This window comes from Varanus komodoensis, unplaced genomic scaffold (genome assembly GCF_004798865.1).
Source record: "Varanus komodoensis strain SLA01 unplaced genomic scaffold, ASM479886v1 scaffold16, whole genome shotgun sequence".
Lineage (NCBI taxonomy): Eukaryota > Metazoa > Chordata > Lepidosauria > Squamata > Varanidae > Varanus > Varanus komodoensis.
Window position 1 is genome coordinate 11,461,471 of NW_025335468.1, and position 20,633 is coordinate 11,482,103.

General features: G+C 40.5%; 1 protein-coding gene across 1 annotated transcript in view; it reads left to right on the top strand.

The window, feature by feature from the left end:
• Positions 1-1,062: 1,062 nt before the first annotated feature.
• Positions 1,063-20,633, top strand: part of USH1C (USH1 protein network component harmonin) — a 63,588-nt gene continuing 44,017 nt past the window's right edge. Inside the window, exons 1-4 of the mRNA XM_044425764.1 lie at positions 1,063-1,098; positions 7,956-8,023; positions 10,335-10,478; positions 11,446-11,584. Of these exons, the coding sequence (XP_044281699.1) occupies positions 1,063-1,098; positions 7,956-8,023; positions 10,335-10,478; positions 11,446-11,584 (387 nt within the window). The remainder of the gene's footprint in view (positions 1,099-7,955; positions 8,024-10,334; positions 10,479-11,445; positions 11,585-20,633) is intronic.

Genomic DNA, 20,633 nt, shown 5'->3' on the forward strand with positions numbered 1-20,633 from the left:
GAACAAAGGAAGGAAGACCATGAACAAGTTCAAGTCAAAGAATCCTGAGAAAAATGGCACCTCTGAATTTGAGAGAAGGAATGGGGAAGGAAGGTAGAGGAGCAAGTGGAATTGGAGGATGCGCCTGGAAAACTTTCCCTAAACTGGTAGTGGCAGAGGAGGTAAAGATAGGGATTGTAGCTTGATAATGCATTCTGGGAGAAAAAGAAATGCTCAGAAGCTGATGAAATAGAGCTGATTCACTTCCAGGTGAAATAACTTGGAAAAGTTATTTGTAGTAGGGCAGATCATTTTTCTACAGAAGAAGATGCATTTGTATTGAGAATAGTAATTCTGTATTCCCACTACATCTGCATGTATCTAAAGTGTCTATCAATTACTGAAATTCTGAAACTCTAGGGGTGGAAAAAATAATCCCTTATGTTTGTCTATACATTTACTGGGATACGGACCTTCTCTTCCAAGTGCAGCTTTTGAGGTGGCTAAGCTGAAATCAAGAAAGCAGATTTTATTTAGAAGGTATCACCCCTATAAAAATGCTTGGAAAATTCTGGGCTAAAGTCCCTGTGAAACCTGACTTTAGCCTAGAATTTTCCAAACATTTTATTTAGATTCTAAATTAAAGAATTAAATAGTGTCTTGCATTGAAATCTGTGAGAATTTAAAATATCAATTGTATATAATTTTGCTCAGATCACTTCTGCTGTATTGTTATGAATACATGCATGAAAAGTATATTTATTTGGTTTAGGACTGGCGGCACTGTTGACGTGTAAAATGCTATATAGTAGTTGACCTATATTCACTGAAATTAAAAGGTTTGAAAATAAAATGTGAAGGTCGGAGATGCAAACAGGGAAGGGCCTGCCTTGCCTCGCCTTGGTTTGGCCCGGACAACCCGCCTGCCTGTCCGCCGGCCCGCCACGCGGAGCTGAGTTGCGCCCTCTAGCGTCGGCTCAAAGTCCGGCGCCTAACCTGTGTCCAGGTCCAGGAGAAAAGCGCATCCGCAGAGTGCGCGCTCGGCGGAGGAAAAGCTAAGAGAAGGTCGCCGTCGGCTCGGCCATGGAGCGGAAGGTGGCCAGGGAATTCAGGCACAAGGTAAGGGAGAAGCGCGCTGCGAAGCGAGACCTCGCGTTGCGCTGGGCCTCCCTCGCTAAGCTGCAACTTTCCGCCCCGCCTCGGCCCAGGGAGCTGCCGAAGGAGCAGTTGCCGCTGCCGAGCAGGGGAGGCGGGTGGCGTGGCGCTGGGACTATGGACTCCGGGTATCAATTAACTCGGCCCGCGAGGGGGAAGCGCGGCGGGGGGAGAGGGAGGATGAAACGCTTCTTTCAGCAGAAGAAAGTTTTTCTCCCAGGGGCCCAGGAGGTGTGGGGGGTGAGGATCGCGTTCTTTCGGGAGGCGAGATGGAGCAGAGCCTGCATTCCCACCTTGGCGAAGGGGAGGCGGAATGTACGTGCCTGCTGGTGGTTGTCATCCATCTTTTTCTGCCAACCTGACTTCGGTTCCCGTTTGCCTCTCCAAACGGGGAAGCGCTAAGCAATGGAAAGTTAAGAAATTCCAAGAGGATTCTTTCAGAATATTACGTATATTCACTGAGCAGGTGGACAGAGGGAAAACTTTCAAAAAATAGTTTTCCTTCTTTCCTTTTTTTTCTCTCTCTCTCCAGATCCTCTTCTGTCTTCTTTTTCAAGCGCTTCCTTGTCAATGATCAAGAGACTTGGCAAGGTTAGGTGTATTGCATAATAGCCCTTTTGTTCTCTCCCCAACAAGAAAGAAAAAGAAAAAGTGAAAGCTAATAGTTGCAAGCCAGCACTGAAAAATGTCTTGACTCAAAAGTATACAGCCGGTTGTTCTTTAAACATTGTGTGAACACATATATTGTAATTACACTGCATTTTATTGTTTTTATTTTACATACATGTTGCTATTATTAAACTGAATGTGTGATTTGGCAGACAAAATGAAAGACAAAGTTTCCTGAGAAACTTAAGTGATATAAAATGTTGAGGACCCTTTGAATCAAAGGGCTTTTTAAAGACATCTTAGAAGTACATGGCTTAGAAATAGACATGTGAGCAGTTGGAATAAATTATATTAGAAGTTCTGTTCCAATTTACATCCAAGATAAATTACAACTTGTTGGTATTCCTTTTAGGGGGTTTATCTGTTCTAACCGTCCAAGTTCAATGTGTGTTTTTAGTTTTTAATATGCAAATGTTAATGAAGACAATTAATACAACCTATATAGTGAAAAACCTGCCATTATATTCCTTCCTCTCCACCATCCCATATCAAGTTCACAATCTAGAATATGAAAATATAACCAGAAAATATGAATTTGTTCTAATGGTATTCATTTATTTATTGGAAATGAATTCTTTGAAATCTAGCAGTCTGTCTTCTTGTCCACTGCCATTTGGCTCCCTGAAAGATATTTTTCATGAAATAAATTAGCATTTATTTCAATGGATTTACTTTTACTTGAGTGTGTTTAGGGGGTTGCTTCTTTCAACATAATAGAACAAAACTTTCCCTCTCTTTTCTCTTTTATTATGAAGAAGAACACCTAAAATATGTTGAGCCAGATTCCCAGAAATACTTTGGAAGAGGAGGGAAATGGGCATAAACCTGAACACTCAAAACATTAACATATTTTGCAACACATTTTCTGTTGAACTCTCAGGACTGGGATGGGCAATAGCAGTCACACTGTAGTCATGTGTATCGAACATACTATTTATTGTTTTGTACCTTGTACTTATGGCCTGTTATACTGCTAATATTCATAAGGTATTCTGGGACCAATCACATTTGCTTATTAAAATTGCTGTTCTTACCACAGTCCCAATAAATGAATAAAGCACTCCTGTATAACAGATTGCAGGATTCAACTGGTCTAACATCTTGTTTCTTTTAAATAATATTTTATTATTTTTAAAATGTACAGACCAGAACATAAATGTATTTAATAATACACATATTGTTATCACTGGATTGCTGTCAATATGATAGAATTCATTCATATGATTCAAAGTAGGTACTTATAAGCCATTACAGTCCATCTTGACCTTATAAGTTCTTCCTTAATGCTCCTTGTATGTTGGCCATGATAAGTCAGTTTTATTCTTCTTAAGAGCTTGTTTCATTGGCTCTAAATTGCTCAGAAAATTGTTGGGACAAAATACTATTAAGTAATAGCAACAACAACAGAAAAGAAAAAATGTGAAATAGTAATTGAATATAAATAGTAAAGCAGCATGTAAAATTGTAAAATGTTTATTTAAAACAGAAGCGTGTGGACCAGGGGTGTTGAAATACTTTCAGCCTGAAAGCCAAGTTCCATTTGGGAGAAGCACCTAGAAGCCATATTCCAGTGGTGGGCAGGGCCAAAAAATACCAAAATATTTTAATTTAAAGCACTTACTACCAGTAACTAAGTGGGGACTATGCACTAACAATGTTACAGCAGAGCAGAGACTAACTGGGTAAATATATGCAAGTTTCAAAGCAGGTGACTGTGGCAGACTACTAATATATGCAAATGTCATGCAGAGGAGTAACATTGAGAGGGGAAATTACACAAATTTCAAGACCAAGTGGTAAAACTGAAGGAAAAATTATGTAAAATTCCTAGCGGTGGACATTCACTCCTGTGCAGTTGTGCAGAGTTGAAAATTAAATCACAAATTGCACATATATTAGAGATACTCTCAGGTGTCCGTAGTTCAAGATTTCTATGAAAAAACACTAAAATCCACCTGAGGTAGAGGGCACTAGATGGCATGAGATAGAATGATGGCAGAACTAATGAAATCTTGAAGAGCAAAGAGTATTGTAGTAGCTTGTCAGGTGGCTTTCTAGCCGTTTCCAACAGCCCATGATAAAATCAACCTGCCAAGTTCAGGAGTCACAACAAGCCACCCTAAGAACAAGCAATGCTAAACAGCACTACTCTAGCCATAGGGTGACTTGTTTGTGAAAAATAGACCATGGCAGAAAAAGCACTCTAGGTTCATCCAGGGTAACAACCCATCATGGTTTAGCATGGTCACGTACACTAACAATGATTTAATCAAACTCAGCTGAAGTAGTCTGTGTAGTTCTAACTTTCTTTTCGATAGGCATACTTAATCAGGCCTAGAAACATGGCCCTGGAGCGCTACAGCCTACCATCCCTTCCATGAACAGAACAAAATTTGCATTCATAGGGCAGGGTTTTCTCATCTCAGAAATCTTCTATGCCCTCTATAAATCTGCTGTTGGAGGTCGGGAATTTTTGGTCTGGGATATGGTGTGTGTGAGAAACCTATAGATGGATTGGGAATTGACAGAAATACTCCTCTTTCATTAATGGAGAAGCAAGATGGAATGCCAGCCACAGATTTCAAAACGTAGCCGTCATAATGTATGTTCTTATTCAGTGAGCTTGACTGCTGCTAGAAAGGCCAAGCAATGTCATACAGAACATTACCACACTGCTCATATCTCTTTGAGATTTAATGGTCCATTCACAGTTGCACTTTCAAAAGCCACCACATTTCTTCATGCTCTTAGAAATATTCTGTGCATGCACATAAGCATGCATGGCCTTTTCCAGCTCTGTAACATTCTGTTTAGTTCACTGGTTTAAACAAAATGGCAATTGAATGACAATCTTAAAAAAGGATTTCATTTCATTTTTTAACCCACCCCATTAGCCACACAGCTCTCTGAGCAGGTTACAAACAATACAACCATATAAAAAACTATATAAAACAGTAAATACAAACATGAAACAATCAAATAATAAAAGCACGCCCATGTCACATCTTAACTTCATAAAACCTATGTTTACATAAAATGCATAACCATACTCAATATTAAAATATACCACCAATAAAACCAAACTAACCCTACCCCTTCTCCTGGCACTGAAGAGAACATGGTTTACTATTGCACATATAATTATTTCTCTTTACATTGCTATATGTTAACTTGTATTGCTTATACTTTTTTATGGAGATCCACAAGTTTCTTTCAGAGTTTCCTTGTTGGAAGCAACTTCTGAACTGTATTTAAAATCCATGAATATTAACTGTAGTATGTTACATCAAGGTCCCCATCCAGAGATATGACTGTGCTTTTATACTCACCTGAAGGAGGAAGAAAATTTATCTCATAAAATTATACTATTATCAAAATTCTGACTTTCCCCCATATACATAGTGTAAAGCCTTACAATGACATCTGTACAGCTCTACTTTTAGAATTCAAGAGATGCACCTCTGGAATAAGCCCCATCATTGCAGGCTTTTAGGAAGGCCCTGAAAATCTATTTGTTTACTCTTGCCTTCCCTGAAGATGCAGTTGTATGTGTTGTTGGTTTTATGAACCAACATGGGTTGCCATTTGGTACAAACATTGAAGTATGGTTTAATTATTATCATCATCATCATCATCATCATCATCATTATTATTATTATTATTATAACATTTCTATGCCGCCCCTTGCCGAAGCCTCGGGGTGGCTTACAACACAATAAAATACATTTATTTTATTTAACTATGGATTATTAACCATGAAAAAGCCAGAGTTCACAGTTCAGCAACCAACCATGGTTTTCTTTCTGAGTTGACCTCTGAGGATTCACTGATAGAATGATTGATCAATTGATTATTTGATTGTATACCTGTCACTCAGCCACACTCAATAAAATACAAGCATAATACCATATGTTAAAAAAAATAAAGAGTTCAATGAAACATTCCTATTAAACAATAAATTAAACTAATAAATTAATACAAGATACTAATAAAAATAAATAAAAACAAGTATAGAACAGAAAATAAAATGAAGACATGAATGAAGTCCTGAAAACATAACAACATATTTTTAAACATTAAAATGCTAAGTGAACTATAAAGTTTTGCCTGGTGCCGGAAGATGTACAACGTCAGTGTCAGGTATATTTCACCAGGGAACAAATTCCATAAAGCCTTTGGCAGCCAAACATGTAGTCTTACAGCAACTCCATACTTCCCATTGGGTTACTGCTATCTTTGATCTCAAGAGCCATGGGAGGAGAGATCATTGCAGGGCTTGTGATGGGATCACAGGAATTTTGGAGACCCGGAGGAGACATCCCTGAGATGGGGCTGTTCAGGCTGTCTTCAAAAAACTGTGGGTTTCTCCAACTCTTTAGAAGGAGTGAGTAGCTCTGCAGGATCTGAAGCCTCTTCCTGCAAAGAATTGTCTCCAGCATCTAGAACAGTCAGGATCCTGGCACCCAGTTAACAATGCTGTTACTTCTGCGTATCTGTTTTAGTTAATTGTTTGCCTGGCAACTGGGATATGTTTTCAGGTGCAGCAGAAGGCAGAGTCTGAAAGGAGGCAAATCAGAAAGAAGATGGAGAAACATAGATAATCCTGTTTACTGGCCTTTCAATTTTATCTCTGAGTATTTCAGTTTTGAGATATTTCAGAAAAACCTTCTCAAATCAGGTTCAGTATAGCTGACTTTTAAGTAGAAGTGAATGTGTAGAGGGTTAATTTCAGGATAAGTCCAAGAAAATGGTCCGAATGCTTTCCCAAGTACACCGGGGCCAACCCATCATTTCTGTCGCTTCATTTCTCATTGGGAAATGTAAAGATAAAACTAATATCACTATAACAGACCAACATTTCTCTCCCTTTCTTTCCTGTGTGGTATTTTACTAGCCTTTTTTATTGCTTCAGCTACCTTCAACCCCCCTCCTCATCATCTTGCAGGTGTTTTTATCTTCTCTCATTTTTTGTCCAGCCTTATTCTGATTTTTTCCATCCTTGGTGAATTTTGTTTCTTGTCCAGGACACTTTGTGATTTAGTATGCCCTCTCCCTTTCCCTCTCCCTCTCCCTCTCTTATATATCATCTTTCCACAAATGTCACCAGGACAGTTAAAAAAGAACAATAATACATAATCCATAAAAGCAACACCAGCATATTGAAGCAAAGTTAAAGCCAGCCCTTGGTGAGCTAGAACATTAAGCGATACATCTGGAGAGGAGAGAGTTGAAGGGAAAGACAGAGCCCTAAGCTGGTAGTTGCCCTAGTAATGGAGGAAGCTCAATGCATCATGTTCTGCCAGCAGTGCCTGAAAGGTTTTTTCCATTCTGTTTTATAGGCTCCCTAGAAGTTTTCTTGGCCTAGGAACCAAGGATGGAAGTGCAAATATCATACTAAGACAGATGGACCAATGACTCAGTATAAAACACAGCTTTATGTGTTCTTCTGATAAGTGGCTTTAATTGTGTAGTAACTGTTTAGCTCTTGGTAAAATAATCACAAAAACTGCATTGATAAGAGAACTAATAGGTAGTGGAAGTCCAGTGGCTTTAGGAATACTCATAAAAGCAGCTTGAGCTATACAATATACCAGAACTTTGTACTTTTATTTATTATTTTAGAACAGTTAGCAAACTGAACTTCTTGTAATCTGATACTAGTTTAAGTGAATATGCTGTTACACAGAGAGTGAAGAAAGAATAACTACCTAGCAGTGAGCTCTGTCAAGGTATCAATCCAAGAGGAGCAATCCAATTCCCTGCACATCATCAGAAGGATGTGGACATTTCTAATTTAAAGCCGCTGAACCTAGCAAATTTTTTGGTTTCGGGACAATAATTTCTACTTTGCACTGCCATGTGCTACACTAGCGAATGGCCTAAAAGGTTTTTGAAAATATTTATACAACAGTTTAGTCATTATCAGGTAAGACTTTCATATGATATTACAATGTGTTACACAGTAGTGAAAATGGTGTAGATTCTGGCATGGTTTGAAAAATGACCTTACAAGTACAAGGGTTTTGGTTTCAAGACTGTAAGAACTTCTTGTAAACACATTTTAAAAATTGCTGTCTTTTTAAAGAGATAGCAGTCTTCAGCATTAATTATTTGTGGTTAGCGAATTACACTGAAATTGTTCTCTTTTTCAGGTTGACCTTTTAATTGATAATGAAGCAGAGAAAGATTATCTGTATGATGTACTGCGCATGTACCACCAGTAAGTTCTTAGTGCAGATTTATTATTGCTTTAACTGTTGTTGTTGTGTGGTACTTGAGTGGGAAGAAGTTTTAAACAATGAGCATTTTATTTCAGTCATAGCTTACAGAAAATTAGGCCAATAAATTATTTGTGGTTTTATTTTAGCAAAACATTTTCAGCCTTTAACACATGATACGCATATTAATTTATGCTACTCCTGCTTCATTCTGCAAGAATTATTCCAGTCTGTGCAAGCAAAGGGAAATGTAAATAGGGCCTAAAATTATTTTCCAAAAAATTGTGTATAGGGAACAAAAATCTATCTGCACATTCAGAAACACAGATAATGCAATCCAGTTTTTAACATCGCTTGATTTCATTCAGGCTTCACATTTGAGCATATAATTTATGGTTTTTATCACAGAGATCATTGGTTCATTTCTAAGTGACTTGTAGGACTTCAGAGACTAATTGTAACCACCCCAAAAGAGCTTCAGCTGTTGGGGGTGTAGAAATATAATTACAATAACAGCAGCAGCAACAGAATAATTCTATGCATGCCTACTCAGAAGTAAGTCCTCTTGCGTTCAATGGGACAAATTTCTATGTAAGAGAGAGTACGACTGAAGCCTAACTAATTTATTGTGACATAAGAGTTCATGGACCAGAACCAACCTCATTGGATGTATAGGCTATCATCTTGAGTTGGATGGATATATGTACACATGGATGTAGGAAGAAGTAGGGGAGATGTTTTTAGAACTGTTAGCAGTGAGAACAGAGGTCCATGGAATGTACCCAGTGATAATTACATCATAGTTTAAATATATGCAAAATAATTACATGATCATAAAATAGGTAGATAAGCATCCTAGCATTAATAAGGTCATGACATAGAATTTTCATTAGTCTTGAAAGTGCCACATGACTCAGTTTTTGCTGCAAGAAACTAAGTATACTCCTCTTTTTTGTTTTGTTTTGTTCTATTCCCATGTGATTTTCTTAATGCAAATACTGTAAACAGTATTTTAGTAACAAAATGTGAATGCACTTTCTGACATAAGTTATACTGTATGTTTGTTCAGTCAGCCGTTATTGGAACACAGCTTGGACCATTTTGTTTTTGTTAGAGGAGACTGGAATATTTTTCCACTCCTCACAAGAGAGTGGTTCTGGCAGTTATAATTTCTGGACATATCTTAATTAATAGCAGTTCAGTAGAATGAAATGTAGACGTTTTCAAGTTTCCATGTGGTCTTTGTGTTATACTTTTGTATGGCCTTGGTCACAAACCCGGTTTGGTTTCACTTGGGACTGGCTAATTGTTTCTCCATTCATAAAGCATTGCCTGTAGCTTGTGAAATTAGGAAGAATTCATCATTGTTAATTATTTAAAACTTTGCAGGAGTTGCAAACCTAACTGATAGTCCAAATATAAATTCTCCACCACTACCTCTCTCACCCAGTGCTGGAAGATATTATTAATACATAAATGTACATTATTGTTATAAAGGTCCTTTTTATGGTCCCTTTATTTCAGTTAAATCCACTCAATGCATTAAATTCATATTTTGCTAGGTAAATATTTTATATTCAAATGCCACACATCACCCCCTGAGTACCCATAACGTTTTCTGTGCAGGTGTTTAATTCCCTTCCTTCCTTTGTTATCTTGCCTTCAGCTGATACCTAAGCAGTTTGCTGGGGCAGAGACAATAATGCTAGCTAAGGAATGCTGGGAGTTGCAAAGAAGTTTGCTGGGGCAGAGACAATAATGCTGGCTGAGGAATTCTGGGAGTTGCAAGAGTTTTCCTGTCCGTACATGCAAGGAATAATACCTTAAATGTATCTTTCTTTCTTAACAATACAGCCACATCAAAAGGATTAGAATGGGTTAAGACCATGATAGTTGCCTGTTGTTCTCATTGAAATCAATGGAAATTAAGTCATTATTTCAATTGGATCTGAGTGCAATTAAATCTGGATCCAATCTATCCTGTGAGAAGATAGTGCATTTTTCATCTATATGTGATTTTAAAGAAACCTTATCTGCTCATATTTTGTTTCCTTTTAACTTCATGAATATAATTCAAAGACAAAAAAGAGAGAGCGGAAGAAATATTCTCAGGAGCAAAAATGAATTAGCATGACTAAAGCCAGCCTTAGGGTGAAAATCCTACTATTCCCAGTATAGCCTAGCCATCATGGCTGGCTAGAGGGACGCTGGGAATGGCAGGGCTTTGTTCTGTCTAAACTTGTACAAGATTATGCCATGAGTCACTGTCAGTTGCGCATTCCCAGTATAACCATCTTCAACTTAATTTTATAGATCCATGAATCTTCCAGTGTTGGTGGGAGATCTGAAGTATGTAATCAATGAGCCAAGTCGACTGCCATTGTTTGAGGCCATCCGTCCTCTTATACCGTTAAAGCATCAAGTGGAGTACGATCAATTGACCCCTAAGCGATCTAGGTAGGTTTGAACAATGTTCCTGTCTCTGCATGACCACAAGTTTATGTATGCATACTTGCATGTATGTAAAAGTATTTGGTTTATGAGTCTCAGCATCTTGTTCAAGAATCTGGTGTGGCCAGGGTGGAAGGAGCAGCTCTTTCCTGCTTCTCTTGCAGCTTAACGAGCTATCCATCAGTGAACTTTGTATTTGGTTCACTGAGGCTGAAACTAAGGTTGTTGCAACTTTTTTTTCTATTGAGAACCTGATGTCTTTAACCATTCCACACTGGCTAGATGTTGGGCAGGTGCTACTTTTTATAACATGGAAACATAAGTAATATCAGTAGATTTCCTGCCAGTCCTGCAGCCCTTAAGGAACTCAGAGCCAAAAGATGGAAGGAAGCTCTGTATGAATAGGGTGAACACAGCCAGGGCAAGGGAGAGTTACTGGCCGTGGGTTACAGTATAGTTGCTCCTCTTTGGCAGGCCTTGCCTTTCCTAGGACTGGCATAGTTATACGTAGGCACTGTGCTTGTAGTGTTTCAGGGCTGTAACTATGGAAAGGCATCAGGGCCCCAAAATGCCAACAGTAAAATCTGACTTTTAAAAATCCTGTTCATTTGCAAAAACAAGTAAATCAGAGAAATTAAACACCCTACTTGATAGGTTTGTTTGATAGGTTTGTTTAATGTGCATGTTTGTGCACATTAATGTCACTAAATTCATGTCACTAATTAAAAGTAGCGAATTGACCTGAAATCATACATTTCACATGCTTCAGAAGTCTGATACCTCATCACTATTGGAGAATCACGGTACATGGTTGACGGGGACATTTAAAGGCTAGCTAGGAAATGCTGGGAGTTGTAGGCTTTTTCACTGCCTAAACATGCATAGGATTGTACCTTCAGCTGCAACTTGGTTGCAGATTCGCTGAATTTGGTTTGAGTGGTCCTAACTGGTTATCCTATTCCAACTTTCACAGAAAGTTGAAAGAGGTGAGATTGGACCGTCTGCATCCTGAAGGCCTTGGGATCAGTGTTCGAGGAGGTGCTGAATTTTCTTGTGGCCTTTTTATTTCACAGTTAATGAAAGGTGGACAAGCAGACAATGTTGGACTTCAGGTGAAAAGGAAATTATAGCTTGAAAATGTCTTATGTATGTCATTGTTCAGGATAGCAAATGGTGAAATCATGATTCAGCCCATACTCAGAAATATCCAAGAGCCCTCATAGGAGAGCAAAAAAACCCAATGAATCAATGTTTAGGCAAATGTCGTAGGTTAACAAAGAAATTCCACACTTTCCTGTTGGGATTCTTACCCGTTATAATCTGTGAATACAAAACCAATTGGAATTTACAGCAAACGTAGCTTTCTGCTTTAGTCTGCTGAAAGGTGATGTTAAGGATTAGCTTAAGGTGCATTTATAATAGTCTTTACAAAGCACTTTCTAAAACTTTCTAAAACCAATTGAATAAGGGAAGTTGACAGGCAACCCATTGTTCTAAATTGCTGTCTCATGATAAAGCCAAATGCTTCTGAAATTTCATCCATCTGCATTATTTCACTAAATCTCCACACATTTTCTAGACGGGAAAAAATTGGCACAAGAAAAGGCATAATGATCTTCTAACTTAATATCAGATTCTGGCTCCCCTTTTTTCTATACCATTTTGATTCATCTTTCTTGACTGTGAGAAATTAAGTAGTTTCTGTCCCACTTGAACCGTGTGTGTATAGTCAAGATACATAACTAAAGTGTTTGTAGCATTGACCTATTTTCCGTGATTTTCCTTTATCTTCTTTTCCTGAAAGGATAGTATTTAGCCTTTTCATGTATTTCATCTTTCTTTTTTGCTGCTCTCCCAGATACTCATACCTTTGGAGACTCTGTTGACCAAAAAGGGCTGGAAGTGATTATGGATAATAGAAGTAAAGGGAAACATGAAAATGGAAAATTTGAAACCATCATGAATCTGCTTCTTATACTTCAGTTAGTAAAAAAAGAAAAAAAGGAATAAGGGACCCTTATTCAAAATAAGAAAACAAAGGAATGTATGAAAAGATTTTCTCTTTTAGTTTTCTCAGTGTTTTCATTCTCTTTCGACACAGTGCTATTGGACTGAGCCCCATTAGATGGAAGCCTCCAAAATATGAAGCTTCCGAGAATCAAGGGCTTTGTTTGGTTTCTGCCAGCAGGGAGGGCGCTGCAATATATTCTATTTTAGTCTCTTTAACCTCTTTTCCTGTATCTTCTGCTACACAGGTGCTTGAGCCCACTGCTGATGGGTGGAGGCAGGGAAAGAGGCTTGTGGGGCAGTCATATCCACAGGCTCTCCTCTCCTGGTCCACTTGCTCACCACAGCACATGAATTCCCTCCCCTCTAGGGTCATGACAAACTTTCTAGAGCAGCTGGGAGGAGCAGGAGTGACTGGGGGAGAGAGGGAAATCTCTACTCTGATTTGTATTTCTGCTGCCTGAAGGCATAATATTATCTATGGCTTTGGGCAAAGGGAATCTCCAGCAACCTGTGTTCATCCTACACTATCTAGGAGCCATAGGATTACTCCCTAATTGGTAATCTTCTCTAGAAACATACTGGTGATAAGCAAGCAAGCATTTTGTATATAATGATCACCTTTATGATAGGAAGGCAGCCTGAGATATCCAGTTCAGTGTTTCATTTTCAATTCTGCATGGTGTCAAACAGCAGGGATCTTGATAGAAAAGATGAAACCCATTTGCAGAGGTTGAGAGCAAGAACGTACTCGGTTCTGAAGGGCAAACTTCATTTGTGTGCAACAGTTATTAGAAAATAACCATAGTAGGGATCAAATAGCAAGTAATGTCTTTGTTATTATTTTTATAATAACAATAATAAAGTGGGGGGGGAGTCTTGTCCACCCTTGCCTTCCAATATAGTGACCACCAGCCAATAAACCATTTTTCTTTCAGACTATGTAAGAAGCTACAATTTGTGTTTACACAATGACTGACATGTGTAACTGTCAGTCCCAACCCTTCTGAAGTTTCAAATCTTAGGTCCCTTCATCCCTGGTCATTCACCATGCTAACTAGGGCACATGGGATTTGTAGTCCAAAGCACCAGGAGAGCACCAGGTCAAGGTGTCAAGCCCAGAGTTCAGGCAGTAGGTGCCTACAGCTGGATGATAAAGGTGGCTGGTGTCTTAGCATGATGCAATAGAACCAGGGGTAAAAACAAAGTCAGGTCAGATACCATCAAGGCATGCCCAGAGGCAAAAGCGGAGTCAGGAATAAGTGAGGGATGGATACATGACAGGGCATGGCAGGACCAGAGCTAAAGGCAAAGATCAGGTGCCTAGCAAGGCAGAGCCAAACCAGAGTCAGGAGCGGGCAGGGCAGGGCGCAGGACTGAGAATACAGAGCTGTCACCATGAATGCCCATGTTATTGCAGCCAAGCTGAACAACACAAGAATACCTTTTACAGAATCTTCCAGAGTTCCCAGTTGTGCCACATGTTCCAATCCTTTCAAGTGCCTACAGAACTGGGCCTGGTCCTGCAGGCACTTGCAGAATAAACCCTGTTGCTCTTCATCATCATGTAGCATTTCAGGGAGAAAATCGCTCAGATTCGTCACGAGCTGGACACCACTATTGATTCAGAGGTTTCAAAGGAGACACCAACGCTGCCGTCTGGTCCAGATTTATTGGATGAATTTCAGTTACTGCGGCCCGATGACGTGGACAAGGTGCTTGGGCGAGTACGTCCAACCACTTGCCTTTTGGACCCTTGCCCGTCTTGGTTAATAAATGATTCCAAGCACGGGATTGGAACCTGGATCTTGGAAGTGGTTAACGCTTCTCTGAGGGAGGGTCGGGTGCCTGCCCCTTTAAAGGAGGCGGTAGTCCGACCGGTCCTGAAGAAGGCGTCACTGGATCCAGAGATGGCCACTAATTATAGACCAGTGGCCAACATCCCGTTTTTGGGCAAGGTGTTAGAACGAGTGGTGGCGGGACAACTCCAAGCACTCTTGGATGAAACTGATTATCTGGACCCATTGCAGTCCGGCTTCAGACCCGGGTACAGTACTGAATCTGCCTTGGTCGCCCTGTACGATGACCTGTGCAGGGAGAAGGACAGGGGGAGTGCGTCCCTGTTGGTTCTTCTGGACCTCTCAGCGGCTTTCGATACCATCGACCATGGTATCCTTCTGGATAGGCTTGCGGGATTGGGGGTCGGAGGCACTGCTTTGCAGTGGTTCCGCTCCTATCTCAACGGCCAGTTCCAGAAGGTGGTGCTGGGGGACTATGGCTCTGCGCCATGGCAGCTATGCCATGGAGTACCGCAGGGGTCCATTTTGTCCCCTTTGCTGTTCAACATATACATGAAACCGCTGGGAGAGGTCATCAGGAGGTGTGGGCTGCGGAACCATCAGTACGCTGATGATACCCAGCTCTACCTCTCGTTTTCCACCAATCCAGGTGAGGCAGTGGCTGTGCTGAACCGGTGCCTGGCCGAGGTAATGGGCTGGATGAGGGCCAATAAACTGAAGCTCAATCCAGACAAGACGGAGGTCCTGTTGGTTGGCGGATCGGGCTTTGGAGAGGGTGAATTGAACCTTGTCCTGAACGGGGTTGCACTCCCTCTTAGGGACAAGGTCCGCAGCTTGGGAGTGCTCCTCAACCCGGAGCTTTCACTGGAAGCTCAGGTAACAGCAGTGGCGAGGAGCGCTTTCCTCCAGCTTCGGCTAATTCATCAGCTGCGCCCCTATCTGGAGAATGACTGCCTTGCGACAGTGACACATGCGTTGGTGACTTCCCGTCTGGACTTCTGTAACGCGCTCTACGTGGGGCTACCCTTGAAGACGGTCCGGATACTTCAGTTGGTCCAAAATAGAGCTGCCAGGCTGCTGACGGGGACTGGACGTTATGTTCACATGACTCCAGTTCTCCGTCAGCTTCACTGGCTTCCCATTGAAGTCCGGGCCCAATTCAAGGTGTTGGTAATGACCTATAAAGCCCTAAACGGCTTGGGTCCTGGTTACTTGAAGGAGCGCTTACATCCTTATATGCCCAGCCGCCCCCTGAGATCGGCGGGAGAGGCCCTTCTCCGGGAGCCCTCCATGGAAGAAGTTAGGAGGGTGGTTACTCGGAGGAGGGCTTTCTCAGCGGTGGCGCCTAAGTTATGGAATGCGCTCCCCAGAGAGGTCCGCCTGGCGCCGTCGTTATTTGTTTTTCGGCGCCAGGCGAAGACCTTTTTATTTAAGCAGTATTTTAAATGTTAATATTATTGAATTTTATTTGGCCAGGGCGGCTTGTTTTATAGTGTATGTTTTATATTATATGTTTGTATTTTATTGTATATATTTTAAAATGTTATTTTAATTTTTTGTTGTAAGCCGCCCCGAGGCTTCGGCGAATGGGGCGGCATAAAAATGTTTTAATAAATAAATAAATAAATAAATAAATAAATAAATAGCTGTATCCAAACTTCGGATCCTAATACAAGAAAGGCTGATGCACCAGATGAGGACTATCAAGGTCCGGCTGAGATCTGTTCTTTCACAATAATATATGCTGATAATAATATAAGGGCATAATCGAGTTTAGAATAGCCTATGTCATGGATCCTATGCTCAGCTCAGTCTTGTGAGCGCCCCCATGCCCATTCAAAGCCCACTTCAGGAGAATCAAATAGAAAGTCAGCAGCTTCTGCAGTAGTTCAGGTGAGTACAAGGGCACATGTGCAGAGCTGAAGGCAAAAGAAGCTGCTGCACTGCTAGGGCAGGAGGTGAGGAAAGCACGTTTTGTTGCAATGCACTTTGCATTTGGCTTAAGAAGTTAGTCTGAGTTCTTACTGGATGTCAAGAAGGAGACTTTGGGAGTGCTCAGAGTGAAATTGGCCTTTCATACGTGCATGTCTACTCCCCCTACCCAACTTGTGTAGTTATAAACAAATGGAAACAAATAATGCTTCCTGCATTCATTCTTTACACCAGTACTGGGTATGCAACTGTTGCTACCAGGATTTCCCAGAAAAAGAAGCATGAAACACTCACTCTCTCACTGCCCAGAGAGATCTGGCTACTGGGAAGTATAGAAACTTAATCAAAATACATAAATTTATTTTGAAGGTTATGTTGAATATGGAAACTCTGCCATGGATTCCAAATTTTTAAATATTTATTTGACCATTTTATGGAGCAAGCCTACGTCTTATAAATCTGGTTGAGGAGCTGCTGTCCCCTTGGACAGCAGCAAAAAGTTCTGCTACTCTAGGTAAAAACAGAGTGGCTGAAGGGGAGGGTTACAGGTATACTTGGGAGGCTGAGGATCTGCATGTCTCTATGCCCTTTCGTTCTCCCAACATGTCCCTAAACAGACCTGGAGCCATTGAAAGACCAAGGGATAGCAAAGTAAATTCCCTCATATCGATGGGAAGGGAAAAGGAAGAATGTCCCCCTGCACACACTGCTTCTTCCTGCCTCTGGATCTCCTGTACTCTGAGATGTAAGATTGCTCTGCCTGTCCATTTTACCTCTCAGTCTGTGACTTCTAGTACTGATGAAGCTCAGAAGCACAACAGCTAAGATACGGTGTGTATCTGCTTCTGTTTCAAATCAGTGCCATTGCCCTGATTGGGCAAGAAAGGGAAGGTGAAATTCTCCCCATGATATGTCTTCATTTACTGTTAGCATGGCATTGTGTTGCTTCTGCATCGCCTCTACTGAAAAACAAACAATTACATGTAGGCTTAGAAAAAAAGCCAGAAAGACAACTGACTGGAGAATGCTGGGAGTCGCAGGACTTTTTGCTATCTAAACATGCATAGCATTGTATGTCAGGATGTACATGCTCAATTACATGGTGAAACATTAAAGCCATTAATTTTGGAAAAGTTTGACTGGCTGTTTTATGCCAGTTTCTTACAAAGATGCAGTTCCTGTTATGTCAGCTTCCCAACTGCAACATAGGCTTTTAATGGTAAATCAGTGTGAGTCCTTTTGGAAAGGCTTGTTAGTGGCTTTTCTCCAGAGTTCTCCAGAGTGATGACTCTTCACCTCTGGTGTGAAGCAATGCCAAAACAAAAGTGATAGAACAGCTTAACAATATACACACACACCCATCATAATTAAGGCCAAGCCAAAATTGAATGCCAAAATTGGGAGAAAATATTTAGCAACAACAAAAGAAATGATAATAATTAAAATAAGACACTCATCTTGCTTGGCTGCTTGTTATAGGAGAGGGGATATAAAATATAGTAAAACTTCAGAACAAGGGTTGGATTCCCTTACCCTAATTTTTCTTTTTTGCGTAATTGTCATACCTGCTGGCTGTATGAAATCATTGGTAAGCAATTTGTAATTATCGGGGAAGACAATGTTTCTGCTTTGACTTAGTTGTATCCTTATAGCCCAAATTCCATGAGAATGTGTGATGTGTTTCTATGATCCCCAGTTGGAGGGGATCACCTGTCAAACCATTGTGTTGTCTTTATTTTGAAATTGGCACCAAAGTTTCAGATCTGAGAAATAAGCACTTGTGCACAAGTTCTGAACAGTCAGAAGGAAAAATAAGCAAGTTTTTGCTTGCTGAAATGTCCCTTATATTATGATGATGAAAATGTCCAAGGGTGAAGATTTAGAACATCCCTAGCAAAACGTACAGAAAAAGGCCGTGAGAGGCAATTCCCTGCCTCCTGCCTCCACCCCAGAAAGCATTAACATTAAGAATTTTGCAATTTTAACGGTTGCCCAGCAGATGGAGCATGTATATCATACTTAATAGTTACCTAGAGAATTGCTTATCCTAGTATCTTACCCTGACCTTTAATCTATTCAGCTTAGTTTCAAAGTACTCTTCATTTTGTATACTTGCAGGGTTCTCATGAAATTCATAAATTTAAGCAGTAGCAAAAAGATGGACCTCCTAATTTTGCTTTCAGCTGCATTGCTGTTAAAGTCATGAGAGCCCTGCTGGGAAATACAGAAGCCTTTGCAGGCCTCTGCTGTGATGGCTGCTTTCCATTTATTGCCTTTTTGTAATGCCTACATCTTTCATCTTTGCTCCCCTTTGTCGCATCTTTTCACATTCTGCATGAAAAATACATGGTAAAGATGTCATATTAATGATCTTACCAAAGCTTACCAAAGCAAGTTACTCAAATGTATCCCATTAGAAAATAGTGACTGTCTATGTGGAGATGACATCCAACACTCGCTCATGTTTTACTTCTTGTATAGAGATTGCCATAAAGAGTTAAGTACCCCACAGTTAGTGTCCCATTCAGGACGGTCAACTGATATGTGTGTACCCTTCCTCATGGCCAAGATAAACTGGTGACAGCAAAGCCTGCAGGAAGAGAAATGGTGGTTGCCATTAAAATAAGGTCTGCTGTGGTGCATAGCAGAGTCCTATTTCTTTTTATAAATTTTAGCTTTGCAATTTTATTGATTTATTGGTCTACAAGTTGAGGAGTTTTGTGATTGATGAAGATACATTTGTAATGTTTCATCTAATATTTTCATTCATTGGTGTTTTATGCATGATGCATTAATTACAGTGGCTTGTGGCTAGTGCAAAGGAATATATACTGGACTATCAGAGCCGCTGCACCAAGTGCCAACATAGATACCCACTTTTCAGAATCCTCCATGTGAACACTGTAATATGTTTTGGTTTTTTAAGGCCATCGCCATAGCATAGTACAGAATGTTGACAAGGGCAAAACAATAAGCCTGCTTCCTTTTGCTGCCCTTAGACATGCTGCCTATTTATCTGCCCATACCTACATGCCAAGGCTTATACTAGCAGTATGTCAAAACCTAAAGGAAATGGAGAAAAATGATAAATGTACCCATGAACCCAAAAAAATAGGGCAATTGGGCCCCTAAAGTTTGCCTACCCCTGTCCTACACTGTCTTAGTGGGTTTGTGGTGCAGAATTTTTCCTACAAAGGGCTCAAAGCAGCTTACATCATTCTCCTCCTCCATCTTATCCCCACAACAACAACCCTGCGAGGCAGGTTGGGCTGAGAGTCTGTGACTGGCCCAAAGTCACCCAGTTGGCTCCATGGCGGAGCGGGGAATAGAACCCAGATCGTCTGAGCCCCAGTCCCATGCTCTTGACTACTACACTACACTAACAGGATTTCTGTCAACTGGGTCAAGCATTGGTCAGATAGGACAATAAGTGAAAATGAGCACCACGTGAAGCTCTGGTGGGGGCTGCAGTTATGTGCCAATGCTTGATTAAACAAGGCACAGGCACTGAACTTGAAAAATCCATACAGGTTATGCATAAAATGCACACAGGTTAGGCTCTGTGTGTTCGTGGCAGCGGTTAGCTGTATCACCTACTGTTTGCTCAGTCTATGATTTCCCGGGCTGGAAAATATGGCCTGAAAGCAGCCATTTCAGGATTGAATTAAATTTGATTTATTATGTGGGCAAGGCAAGTACAGTGTCCCATCAACTGAAAAGCAAGTGAGGTAAACCAAGACTGAGTGCCTGACCACTGAAAGAATACCTTGTTCCCTCAGCTTAACATAGGAGGAGCCAGCTTGCTTTCGTGGCCCATCAGATGGAAATAGCCTAGTTGCAATGGACTTTCAGTGGACTGCTATGAAAATAAGTTGAATTTCATGCTTAAGGGATCAATCCTATGCCTGTAAAACCTTCTACAATTCCTGATCTTGCCCAGCTAGCTGTGAGGACTTGGGAATGTTGTAGGTTGTAGGACATGGATAGGATTCAAATGGTATCTTGTACATCTACACTTAACAAAAAAAAACTTCTGTAAAGACAGACCCTCACTAAGATCTAGAAAGGCAGTCCTCTGTTGTACAAAGCAATACAAGTCAGTGTAATTCTATACATATCTGCACAGAACTAAGCCCCATTCAGTTCAGCTCAGTGGTACTTGCATTTACACATATTTTAAGTGTAAAGATATATTTAATTTCACATTTAGGTTGATCTAACTTTACCTGAGCAGCATAGCCAAATACTTAGCTAGATACAAATGAAGTGGGACTGATCATCTAGATTCTGATCGTATTTAAGCATGCCCTCCAGATTAGTGCACGGCTTCATAGGAAGAAATGGGTGACCCGAAAATTCCTGTATATTTCTTGAAAAGAGCAGTGTTTTAAGTAATTGCATATATTTCACTGCCAAGTAGCCT